Source organism: Alosa pseudoharengus, unplaced genomic scaffold (assembly GCF_046254945.1).
Source record: "Alosa pseudoharengus isolate Yale_2024_CS ecotype anadromous, Long Island Sound unplaced genomic scaffold, YU_APseudo_1.1 YU_APseudo_1.1_scf_16, whole genome shotgun sequence".
Classification (NCBI taxonomy): domain Eukaryota; kingdom Metazoa; phylum Chordata; class Actinopteri; order Clupeiformes; family Clupeidae; genus Alosa; species Alosa pseudoharengus.
In genome coordinates, this window is record NW_027468630.1 from 22,327,634 (window position 1) to 22,340,598 (window position 12,965).

The window sequence follows — 12,965 nt, forward strand, 5'->3', positions numbered from 1 at the left end:
TCCCCTGCAGCAGCAGTCATGGAAGTGTGAGGGTGTCTAATTGATTGGGGCTGTTTAGCAGGTAGATCTGCAAGGGTGGTTGCGCGTGAACATAAAGGGTGGGAACCGAGGCAGCGAGGCCCCATGATCAGAGGCTGAGGTCGAGGGCGGTGGCCAGGCCAAAAGCTGCTTAGTGTGGATTGAGATGATTAGATCAGTGGGGAGGGACACTTCTCTCTCGCGCGCGCTCACTCAGCGGCCTCTCTCAACCTCAAGCTTAATCTGACCGCACAGTCATCCGAGACGCAAACACTCTGGAACAACAAACACACAAACATACACACACAGCCAGTGGGAGGGAGAGAGGGAGAGAAAGAGAGAGAGAAGAGAGAGTTTCTGTGGCTGCCGTTCCAACCAAATCATCTGCACAATGCACATTTTCAGTGCATTTATAAAAATTTGGCTAAAGAAAATGCGAGTCTGTGCACATTTTCTACCCACTTCCTAATCCAAGAAAGGGGGTAGTGAATAGCTGTGGGCTCAAAACTGGGAACTTCACTGTAAACAGCTATGAAAAATCGCAACAAATGCGAGTTGATGGCATTAAATGTTTCCATCAACTTAAGTTGCATTATGCCCTACCTGAATCAGAACAGAGAGAGCAGAGAAAACAGGAGACAGAAAACAAGAGTGAGGAAAGGGGATTTGCCATGTGAACAAAGCACAAACAGTGAGAAAGATGAAGATGAGAGAGAGCGAGAGAGAGGGAGAGAGAGCGATTGGGAGAGAGAGACAGAGAGAGAGAGAGAGAAAAACAAACTGGCATGGAGACAAGAGTGATGGAGAGATTGTGAGGAGGTACAGAAGGATGGAGTGACAGAGTATGAGAGAATAATAGACAACCGATTTAGAGCAGGGAGTCATGTGAGTCAACACACACACACACACACACACACACACACACACACACACACACACACACACACACACACACACACACACACACACACACACACACACACACACACACACACACACACACACACACACACACACGAGGGCAAAGGCAGGGTAGGGGAAAGGAAAGGGGCAGGAAAGGTAGAGAAGCTTAACTCTTTCTATTTTCTAGCAGAAGGACGGGCAGAAAGCAGGAAAGTGAGGGAAAACACAAAAAAACAACAGAGTTAGTAGCCTGGTGATGAATAGACACACAGAGCCTGACTCTCACACAGAGCAGACCCTGATGCCCAGAGAGGTGGGAGCGACACACACAGAGGAAGCAGGAGATGGGACAATGGACAAATGGACGAGTATCTATGAGCCCAGATACATGTTATGCCCAATCTCAGAGGCTTGGCTGAGTGCTGTGCCTTGACTGCAGTTCAGAGTTAGACCAGCAGGGGGCAGGCTGAGGCTCTCAGTGAACAGCAGGCATCGAGACACTCCGGCAACACATTACACAATAGTACAGCACACAGCAGGAAGCTGTCTCCGCTCTGACACACACGCACACACACACACACACAGAGTGATTTCCTTCACAACATTCTCCAGTCTACCCTTGAGCAACCCGTCTGATTTGACTTGTGAACCCACGGACACATGCAAACAAAGAAGCACATATTCTCACAAAGACCTCCATCCTTTGCCTCACAAACACGGGTACACACACATAAAGAACTGCAACCACCTCCTCCAACGGACACACACATCCCCCCCATTGCACTGTTCATACTCTTAGAGCTGCTGAATACTACACATGATAAGAGGTGGCATCAGGGTCTGTGTGAGTGACTGAGTGTGTATGTTCTGTCTTTCACAGTGTACCTGTGTGTGTGTGTCCCTAAAGCAAACTAAGACGGTTTAATCTTAGCCTGGTGTTCTGGGGCAGGTTTTGTTTGATGATGATTTGCCTCCATAATGGCTCTTGCGCGCACACACACACACACACACACACACACACACACACACACACACACACACACACACACACACACACACACACACACACACACACACACACACACACACACACACACGGGGCAGTTCACAAGGGAAGAGACAAGTGTGCTGCACAGGACAGAATTATGCAAAGTGATGAGACAGTGAGGGGGCGGACACTCTCCTTCAAAGAGGCCGACACCAACCTGATGTACAGCTCACTGACCACACCTTACCAGCACTGCAGAAAGAGAGAGAGGGATGGAGAGGGAGAGAGAGAAAGAGAGAGATGAAGAGATAGATAGAGAGAGATGGAGAGAGAGAGATGGAGAGATGGCTAGAGAAAGAGAGATGGAGAGAGAGAGAAGGAGGAGAGGAAAGAGCATGGGAAAAGGAACTGTGGGAGTGTGTGGGGAGGATGAGAAGGAGAGTGAAGGACATGAAGAGAACTGGACTGATGATGGAGGAGAGGGGTACACTGCACGGTAGAGCGGTCCTTACTGAACGATCAGCCATCTGCCAGGCAGGCCCATTTGGGTCTCAGGGCTGGATGAGGGGATGATGGTACTATGTCTACATGCGCAGGACACAGGTTGTCCAGATGTGTGTGTGTGTGTCTGTGTATGTGTGTGCGTCTACATGCGCAGGACACAGGTTGTCCAGATGCAGCTGGACTGGGGTGTATGCACAGATCTATGTATGCACTGCATAGCACTCATAGCATCATCACAGCTATGTTATGGTGTGCTTGTATGCACGCCAGTGTGTGCATGCGAGTGAGTGTGTGTGTGTGTGTGTGTGTGTGTGTGTGTGTGTGTGTGTGTGTGTGTGTGTGTGAACGAGGAGCATGTAAGTGAGTCAGTGAGTGAGTGCAAAGAACATGGCATCTACTCACGGCATGAGACTGAGCTTGCCCCCTGATTTGACCCCCTCTCTCTTCTGGACGTAGTTGGCAGGGATGGTGCCCTCTCTGCCCACCTGGTTCTTAGCCTTGTACCAGTTTGGGTCCTGCAGATGTGGACAGGACACAGCACAGAACAGTCACGCCACTCTCCACCAGCCAGGCCACTCTTCACTAACCCTGTACGATCTCAGGACATTACAGGATACAATATTACAACAAATGACACTAACTGTGCATAAGCAGGAAATAAGTATAAGCATATATACTCTTTTGATCCCGTGAGGGAAATTTGGTCTCTGCATTTATCCCAATCCGTGAATTAGTGAAAAACACTCAGCACACAGTGAACACACAGTGAGGTGAAGCACACACTAATCCCGGCGCAGTGAGCTGCCTGCAACAACAGCGGCGCTCGGGGAGCAGTGAGGGGTTAGGTGCCTTGCTCAAGGGCACTTCAGCCGTGCCTACTGGTCGGGGTTCGAACCGGCAACCCTCCGGTTACAAGTCCGAAGCGCTAACCAGTAGGCCATGGCTGTGTGAATTATGTTGAAATGCACATTGTTAGCTTTACAAGTTACATTTCTCTATCAATTCTAGAGCGGAGCGCTCTAGAAACTTTGGTTCCTACGCACCTTGGTGACACCGATGATGGTGAGCACGTCTCCCTTGAAGAAGGGCAGGTCCTGACCCGTGGTGCCCTGGAAGTTATATTTGGCCACACACTCTGTGCCGGGTGGCCAGGCTGCCTGTGGGGACAGAAGGAAAGAGAGACCGACATGATGGGTAATGTAGTCCATGTTTCAGCGTGGCTGAAACTGTACTACAACTAGGAAGACAAGACTGGTTTGGGCTGGGCTGGGTTGGACTGAACACTTTGTAAGCATACAAATAAAAAGGGGAAAAAAACAACCATTAAAATGTGGCCAAGTCTGTGTTTTACAAGTGCACTGGCAAATAGCCCACACATGTTGGAAACCTCAAGCTTCTGGGGAAACCCAAGAGGCAGCAAACAAATTTAACAGACCCTTATCAAAAGGAAAGGAAAGGTCATAGCAGTGAGAGAGAGTGTGTGTGTGTGTGTGTGTGTGTGTGTGTGTGTGTGTGTGTGTGTGTGTGTGTGTGTGTTCTCTCTAGGGTTGGGTATCCTTTGGGTTTTATCCGATACCGGTGTTAAATCGATACTTTTAAAACAGTGCCGGTGCCGAAACTGTGCCTGAACCGGTACTTTGTTATTAAAATGTTTTAAATTAAATAGGCCTAAAGCATGAATTGCTTTTTTTATAGATAAGACAAATTTGAACATGAAATTGAACTGTTATATTCAATTTACTATCAATATCTCATTGCTCCTACAAATAATACATTTAAATGTTAAAACAGCTTGCCATGCATGCACACACAATGGTAAGCTCTGCTTTCAAGTTTACCCAGTGTAGGCGGTTTGCCATAAGGTATGTTAAAACCGCTTGCCATAGAACTGCCAGGTCATGGACATCGGCATTTGCAAGCAAGCTAATCTAACAGGGAACATGGACTAACAGTTAATTCAGTGTGTTCCCAAATACTTCAAGAAATGTCATGTCTTTACCCAAAACACGCAATAGTTTTGAACATGTTAGGTTACATGTCGGTGTTGAAGTGTTTAGATTCCCTGCGCTAGCCTAGTAGGCATTTTAACAGAAACTATGGCTATGCGCTAACACCAGTCAGCTGAGTTTAATTAGCGATAACGTACGGAGATGGTTTCGTAGCCTCTTTGACAGCTCAGTGACATCAGGTATGTAACCTACATATTTATGTTTTTGCCAGCAAACTTTTAACATGATCTTCATATTCATTTTGATGCTATATGGGCCTCATGCACATGAAAAATTAATATCATGCCATTATGTTGTTTAGAACACACCGTGAAATAAAGTTTAAACCTTACAACTTGCTGACAACATTTCAAATAAATGCCAGTTAGCGCATTAGCAAGGATATTGTGTAACATAAAGGCTACTGTTGATGTTGTTTCATAGCCTTTTGCTTGTGTGTAGTTAGACCCACTGCTAGATTTTGACAGGAGCTCGCGAAATTGCTTTAAAGTAAGCTACCTGGGCTCACGCAAGCTGTCAAACACTGTCCACTGGCCTATGTGGTGCACCCCTCTGGTTTATACATCCAGTGTTTATGTTAGCTAATGATAACTGTGTCTGGATGTGTTGCTATCAGAGCAAGACATTAGAGATGGTGCATGACATGCAGTGATGCCTCGTATAAAATTAAAAAAACGCTATTTAAGCACCGAAATCCACGTTGTTGCAGTTACTACCGTTTGCGTCGGCACCGGTGCCATATTAGAACCGTGTTTCGGTGCCCTATCCTAGTTCTCTCTGGTTCAGTGACTGTTGCGAGACGAGGCCGTTTCATATTTGATACATTTTTATGTTTTGCCCAGAGACAGCTGTTGAAACACAGAGCCAGTCTTTCAGATAGCAGCAGGTGTTGTTTAGAACAGACAGAGAGAGAGAGAGAGAGAAATACAAAGATGAGAGTGAGAAGATGGACAGAAAAGAGAAGAGAGACACAATGAGTGTGTGTGTGTGTGTGTGTGTGTGTGTAAGAGAGAAAGAGTGTGTCAGGACACATCTATATCAGAGAGGCACACAGCCAGACAAATGGGTTGGTGCCATGTAGCCATTTAATCCTCTTTCATCATAAAAGGAGGTAGCCGAGAACAAACGGCCCCGTCTCACTACGCCTGCATGTGTGTGTGTGTGTGTGTGTGTGAGGGTGTGTGTGCATGTGCTTTATTTTTTTGTGAAACTCATTTAAGAGAGGCGGGCAGGGTGAAGATGTTCTGCTACGCCTGGCAGGATTAGTGCATCAGCACTGAGCCGTGAACAAAACTTCCTCAGGAAACAAGACGGGCATATAACGAACAGGCAGAGCACCCCTCTCTCTCTCTCTCTCTCTCTCTCTGTGTGTGCACTGTGAGCAAGGATATGCAAAACAAGAGGTCCAATCTTGGCTTCACAGCAATGCACCACTGACTGTCATTGTTACATAATACAGCCAGCAGACTTAGACCTTGCTGTGTGGCTTACCATATACTACTATGAAAGAGTGTGTGTGTGTTTGCGTGTGACTGTGTTTGTGGGGGGGGGAGGGTCATTTGTACCTGTGAACTGTGTGCAAATGAGCTACCAGAGTTTTACACATGGTGATTCTATATAGTACATGTGTGTGTGTGTATGAGTGTGTATGTGTTACCTGGATCCCAGACATGGTGAGGGTGTGGGGTAGAGGGTCTTCTCTCAGACGTCACAGGTGAACTGGTACCATCAGAGCTGGAGGGAGAGAGATCAAGAGTTATCAATAGAGAGATCAAATTGAGACAATATAACATTACACAGATATCGTTTCCATGTTAAGAAGAGCAATCATCTCAAATCGCACAACCAAATAAACACACACATACATAATCACACAGACACAGTCTGAAGTTCAGCTGGACAATGAGTAATGAGAATTTGCTGGTTCGGCAGTCATGCGCGTACACACAACTATGGAGAGGTCAGCCCAGCTCTTCGATATGCAACTGGCATAGTTCATATTCTCTAGTGTAGGTCATACAGAGAAAAGGGTTGAAGGAAAGAAATAAGGGGGAGGGGGAGAGAGAGAGAGAGGGGGGGGGGGGGGAGAGAGAGAGACTTTCCTCGGCCTTTCCTCAAGCCTGCCCACATTGGCCCAAAGCATGCTGGGAGGCGAGACGGCCCCACCTGCGCTGTGTGGAAGTTGACCGGCCAGCACTCTCCTGCTCGCTCGATCAGACAGAGGGGAACAGGAAGTGAAACGCAGCACCGGGAGAGAGGGAGGAAGTGGCTGCTTCTGACGCAGATTTTCCGATGGCAGGGAGGGCGGGAGGGTGCGTGTGGTGTGTGATTTTTCGGTCTTACTAAGCGACATCACTGCTGGAGGGGGTGAAGTCAGATGTTGGTAGGCATGATATTATGGATGACCGTATGGAAGGCAACACACAAATACACACACACACACACACGTCATCATCATCATCACACAGCCTACATACAGCAGTAGGGTCCATATCTCTGTTTCTTTCCATTACCCCCCCCCCCCACACACACACACACACACGGCTGGGCTGCTGTATCCTGCAGAAACAGGAAGCTGCTTAATTGCAGACTGCAGCACATCAGAGGACAGACAGACAAATATAGCCGGGCTCCGTCAGCCAATCAGAACGGTGCACCCTCCTCCGCTACCCGACAGAGCACGCCTCCTCTCAAGGCGAACGGCTGCAGAAAAAAATTGTAAGGAATGATGAATGTGTAGCCGGGGGTAAACAGGGTCTGTGAGGAAAAAGGGTGGTGCCCCTGTGGGGACAAACAGAGCCTGCTTCACTCCTGTGTTTAAAACCCAAACACATCCCACTCAGACGGCAGACAGCACTAGCTCCTATTGTGGCCTCTTACGCCATTTGAAAAACACGGGCGATTTCCCAGGGTAGATTTTTCTAGTTCCTCAGTGGCAGAACTGAAAGTGAACCACTCCACTATGGATGTCATCAACCTCAAGGGGAACCAGCAGAACTATCAGCAGACTAAATGTACTCGATGTGCTGGCAGTAAGGCTTCTTCTCCTTGTGGTCCGAGGGCAGCACCAGGGTCGGAACCATAGGGGGCCGCCAGGAACGCCTGTATGGTCAGAGGGTATTACAGTGACCAGTATCCAGTCAGCTGATCTGAGAACATGTGTTAGGTCAGCGCTCGAGTGATGTTCCACGGAGTCAGTCCCCCATGTGATCAGCGCGTCAGCCCCACAGGGGAACATATGTGCCAGGGCTGCAAGCCTTTAAGCAACAGCTGCTCCAAGATACAAGAATGCTGATCCATAGCTGTCTGCAGATGTCAAGGATGATATGTCAATGTGTTTGTGTGTGTGAGTGTGTTCACAAACTAACATTTTTAAAATGTCTTCCTGTATTGTGTACCATGGTTTGGCAGATGTGACTGTTTTGGAAAGGGAGGAAGAGCCTTGTTCATGTTCATCGTTGGTGTTCATGTTCCCTGAAACAGTCGGGGGGAGGCATGGAGGGCTCTGGTTTAGATGAACACACAAGTGATCCATCAGTGTGTGTGTGTGTGTGGGTATCAGGGGGAAGGATCTAAGGCATCCTATTGGGGGCAAACAAAGATCAGCCTTGCTAAGAGCAGCTTAGTATAAGACCAGACCAGTATGCCCCAAGCAACCAGAACCCAGTGCATTTAATCAAAAAGCGCACACACACACACACAGTCTGCCTCCATCAACAATAACCCAGTTAATTTAATTGAAAGCACACACATACAAACACACATACACTCATACCGAACTACACACACAGTGGCCAAATGTAGTCTGCCAGTAGCGGAAAGATATATGGCAGACTGGGGTTCCACTAGATCAACATTCAGATTTCACGGACTGCCTTCCTCTTTTCCCTCACTCGTGTATCCCTCCATCTCTCTCTCTCTCTCTCTCTCTCTCTCTCTCTCTCTCTCTCTCTCTCTCTCTCTCCTACCCCCCGCTGTGATGCCGGTCTTCTGAGCAGCCTGCTGCTGCCATGGTAACCCTTCCTTAATGCACACCTTTGCCTCAACCCCACTCCAAATGACAGATATTATGGGAGCAACACACACACACACACCCAACAAGGACAGCACCCAGGCACTGTGTTTCAAGGAGACTCTGAAAAGGCTAACACACACCTAGCACAGCAGATAATGCAATCTCTCTCTCTCTCCTCATTTCAAAAACCACTGTTAAGGTGGGGGACAGTAGGGAATTTCACACATGGTTTCTATCCATTTATTCTTTACAGTAAACACATACAGATATTCATAACTTAAAAAAGCAGACAGAAAATTATTATACAATATTATTTACATAACTATTGATCATATTGAGAATAATGCTGGTCATCTTAAGGCTCTCATTATTATTATTATTATTATTATTGCTGTTATCACTTTTATTTATTTATTCACATTACAATATGGAGCTTTGAAGCTGAATGGCTAAATAACTTACTACACAAAGCATTCAATGACTGTGTGCAGACATTCTGTAAAAATTATTCACACATCATTAAATGTTTGTCTCTCCTGCAAATGAGCGCCAAATATTCATAAAGATCACAGACTCTGTGTAGGGAGAGAGGAGAATCTGGTTCGTTTACAAGGCCAATAAACTCCTGGTAAGTCCATCAGTATGGCCATCCAAGGCAAATGAAACAGGACTTTACAAAGGCCAATGCAGGACAGTGGCCTGGCTTCTACTTCTCACTGTGAGCGTGTGTGTGTGTTTCCACCACAGGTGTGTAAGCCTGGATCTGCCTGAAGCCAGAATGTGCCCCACACACAAACACATACGCACACACACTCATTAGCCGGGCGGCTGTCAGCAGAGGCAGTGAGTATGAGATTAGAATAAACCAGAGCATCTGGTGCAGAGGCCACAGGTAACACACACAGTGTGGGGTGAGAGATTAGAAATGGCGCGTGTGTTTGCCATTCTATGCAGTGGTCTCCAGATGTGCACGACAGCTGAGGCATCCGCTGCTTTATGTCGGATAAGTTGGTGAGGAAAAGAGAGAGACACACACACAGAGTTGTGGATAATGACACTTGTGAGCTATAAATAGTAACCGTAGTAACTGTAGTAGTACTTCCCGTATTTCTGCTTGTCCAGACCCCACTGATCATATCCTTTCTCTACCTGACGTCAGCAGCATCCCAGTGCGCACACAGACACACACACACACACAAACAAATACACACAGACTCTACCCTTACATTTTAGACATGGTTTGAAGTTATCTTCGCTTTAACAGCTGCTACCCCTGGGCTTTGGCAAAAATACTGTGTTAGATAACTGGCCATATTACTGTCATCACGTTGAGTGCTGCTGGCCATGTTAAACTAATGGTTCTACATGGTGCAGCGCGCGCATGTGCGCGCGTGTGTGTATGCATGTATAGTTGGTAGCCGGAGCAGCTGTGTGAGGTATTTGGGAGAGATCATGGCTAGGTCAACAGCTCTACAGCTGCACAGAGTGCACCTTTGTGTTGTTGGTGGGGTGCTAGCAAGGACGGCGCAGTAACAAATAAATAAACAGAGATATGGAAATGTGACCTACTCGCTATGGAAATAGCCAACAGATTCTACCCAAAACATACACACACACATTGATGTGGCGCGTGGCTTCTGCTTGAAAGGCGGCCTGAGTCAAAGCAGTGTTTGTGCTCATGACAAGGCACTTCTGCATTGGTGGTAAACAGCGTGCATGTGTGTGTGTGCGTGCGCGTGTGTGTGTGTGTGTGTGTGTGTCTGTGATAGCCTAAGGTTGAGTGACACACACAAGCAGGCCCTCCCTGGCTATGAGGTTCAGTGCACGTTCCAGCTCATTTAGTGTCTGAGAGGCAGAGCAGATGAACTTGGTGTGTCGGCTGTGTCTGTGTCTGTCTGCGTCTGAATAATATGTGTGTGTGCCTGGAGTAAAAGTGCAAGTTTTAAGCTGTGCAGATGCTTACAAATGTTTTTGGTAAGAGACAGGCCTCTTTCTGACTGGCCAGCTTTGTGTACAGCAAGGGAGGGGCTATGTGTGCATGCAGTGAACAGACAAGTGTCTAGCTGAAGAACTATGTGGGTGTGTGTGCCTGTCTGAACGGTGTCATGAGATTGAGAATACATACAAATGTCAATAGTGACAAGTGTGAGAGTGTGTGAGTGTGTGTGTGTCCCCTAACCTGTTTCATGTATGGCATGTGAAGGTCATGTCTGTATGTCTATGTGTGAGATACACTGGCCTATTTAATGTACATAGACTAAGGGGCATCATGTCTGTGTGTGCATGCAGTGAGCAGACAAGTGTCAAGTCAACTGTACATCCCACTCACTGGTCCGAGCAATAAAGCAAGAGTTTTGCGTGCAAGCCTCTGTGTGAGTGCGTGACAGCAATGTCTGTGTGTGTGTGTGTGTGTGCATATGTTTGTTGTGCATAGTTTGCCAAAGTGCTACCAGAAGATCTACTAATTATTTGAGACCAAACTCATGGGCAGAGATAGTGCCATTTGAGATAAGACAAAAGATATCAGTGGACCTATGACACACTCACTCACACACACACACAATCTCACACACACACACACAGTCTCACACACACAATCTCACACACACACACACACACACAAGCAGCTACAGTAAGGTTGACCACAAGCACAAACTTTCATCTACAGTGGAAAAAACACAACCAAAAATAGTTTCTCACTTAACCACACACATACACAAACAGCTGAATGCAGATCACACACACAGAAACCACAAAAACACACTATAGGCTGCCATCCGGTGTCAAACCAAGGCTGTTGAAAGATTTTGTGGATTACCAGTAATAAAACTTGATAAGCAGTGAGTGGCACACTTCAGGGTTGATTGCTGAGTCTTAGGTCTGAAATGAACAGAGATCTACATGCATTTACAGAGCATGGTGTCTACGACACTTCAAGAGAAGGATGAGTATCACCTTCACCTGCCTCATGAACACATCATCATCATCATCGTCGTGATCCATTATGTCATATAGCCTACATGAGTCACACAGCCCTTATTAACTGAAGTAAACGGTGGGAAAGCATTCCACAGACTGAGAATGAGAAGAAACTACAGAGAGAGGTAAACTCTTACAGATTCTGCACAGACTCTCTCTCTCTCACACACACACACACACACACACACACTGTATGATTTCTATGAACAACAGAGCATGAGAGAATCTAAGTGAGGGGGACCGAGGGTTTGAAAGTCATGATCATCAGACATGAAAAGGAGAGAGAGAGAAAGAGAGAGAGAGAGAAAGAGAGAGAGAGAGCGCATATGTGTGTGAGAGAGAGAGAAAACTCTGTAGCATCTCCAGGTCTGTGTCTCCAGTGTGTGAGGCTCATTAAGCGTGCTGCCGCCTGTGCCATCTGCTGCATGCCACCTCCCCTCAGCCAGGCCTCTCATCATCAGGCACACACACACACACACACACACACACACCTGCTGCACCCCAAGCTACACCCACCCCTTTTCTTTTTATTCCTCTACTTCACCCTCAGTCTGTATCCATCTCCGCTCTCTCCCTCTCCCTTCACTTCTCTCTATCAGCCCATCTCCATCTTTCTCTCTGTGCATTTCTTTCTCTCCCTCCCTCCTACCCACCATCTATCAGATGGCTCTCCTCTCATTATCCCTCGGGTAACACTTCCCTCTCAGTCTCTCTGTTTCTCTCCATCTTCCTCTCCCTCCCTCCATCCTTGTCTCTTTGCCCTCTCCTCTCTCTGAAGGGTCTGTGCCCATCTGGTGTTCTGCTCTGCAGAGGAACCATGCCACTAGGCTCTGGGGGAGCCTGTCAGGAAGATGAAGTTTTCTGTGTGTGTGCGCTTGTGTGTGTGTGCACACTTGTGTGTGTGTGTGTGTGTGAGAGAATAGGAGAGAGAGTGAGCATGCGAGGGCATGTAGTTGCTGTAGAGAAAGAGAGAGAGTGTGTGTGGGTCACAAAAAAGTGTGTTTGTGTGTGTGTGGGGGGGGGAGAGAGAGAGGGAGAGACAGAGAGAGAGAGAGAGAGAGAGAGAGAGAGAGAGAGAGCGAGTGTGTGTTTGTTGGCATGTGGCATACAGTGTGTATGTGTGTGGGCATGTGGCAGCATACAAATATGTGTGTGTTGGTCTCAGACCTAGAGTGGCCGTCTGTGTCTTGTCTGGCCAACCGAATCCCTTAAGATCCCCCCCACCCCCCACTGAGCGGGGGCGCGCACACACACACACACACACACACACACACACACAGCCCTTCAGCCTGCCCTCCCAAAAGTCCTCAAACATGAAAGCCTATTAAACCTGACCGGCAGAAGGCACAGGGAAAAGCGCAACACACACACACGCTTGCGAAGGGCAGACGTTGAGCGCTTATCACCCCCCCCCCCGAACTAGTCTCCACATGCAAGCCTTACCAATACACAGGACAGGCCGACATCACATCACTGCTCCTACGTTCAAAAAAGACACACTATCTCTCACTATTAGACAGACAGATTAAATTGACTAAAAAAGACCAAC

General features: G+C 47.4%; 1 protein-coding gene across 1 annotated transcript in view; it reads right to left on the reverse strand.

Moving 5' to 3' along the window:
• The window catches only part of cskl (c-src tyrosine kinase-like), a 51,569-nt gene that overhangs the window by 12,650 nt on the left and 25,954 nt on the right, over positions 1 to 12,965 (reverse strand). The window contains exons 2-4 of the mRNA XM_076287475.1: positions 6,080 to 6,156; positions 3,457 to 3,570; positions 2,816 to 2,928 (exon numbers count right to left, since the gene is read on the reverse strand). Of these exons, the coding sequence (XP_076143590.1) occupies positions 2,816 to 2,928; positions 3,457 to 3,570; positions 6,080 to 6,094 (242 nt within the window). The 5' untranslated portion in view covers positions 6,095 to 6,156. The remainder of the gene's footprint in view (positions 1 to 2,815; positions 2,929 to 3,456; positions 3,571 to 6,079; positions 6,157 to 12,965) is intronic.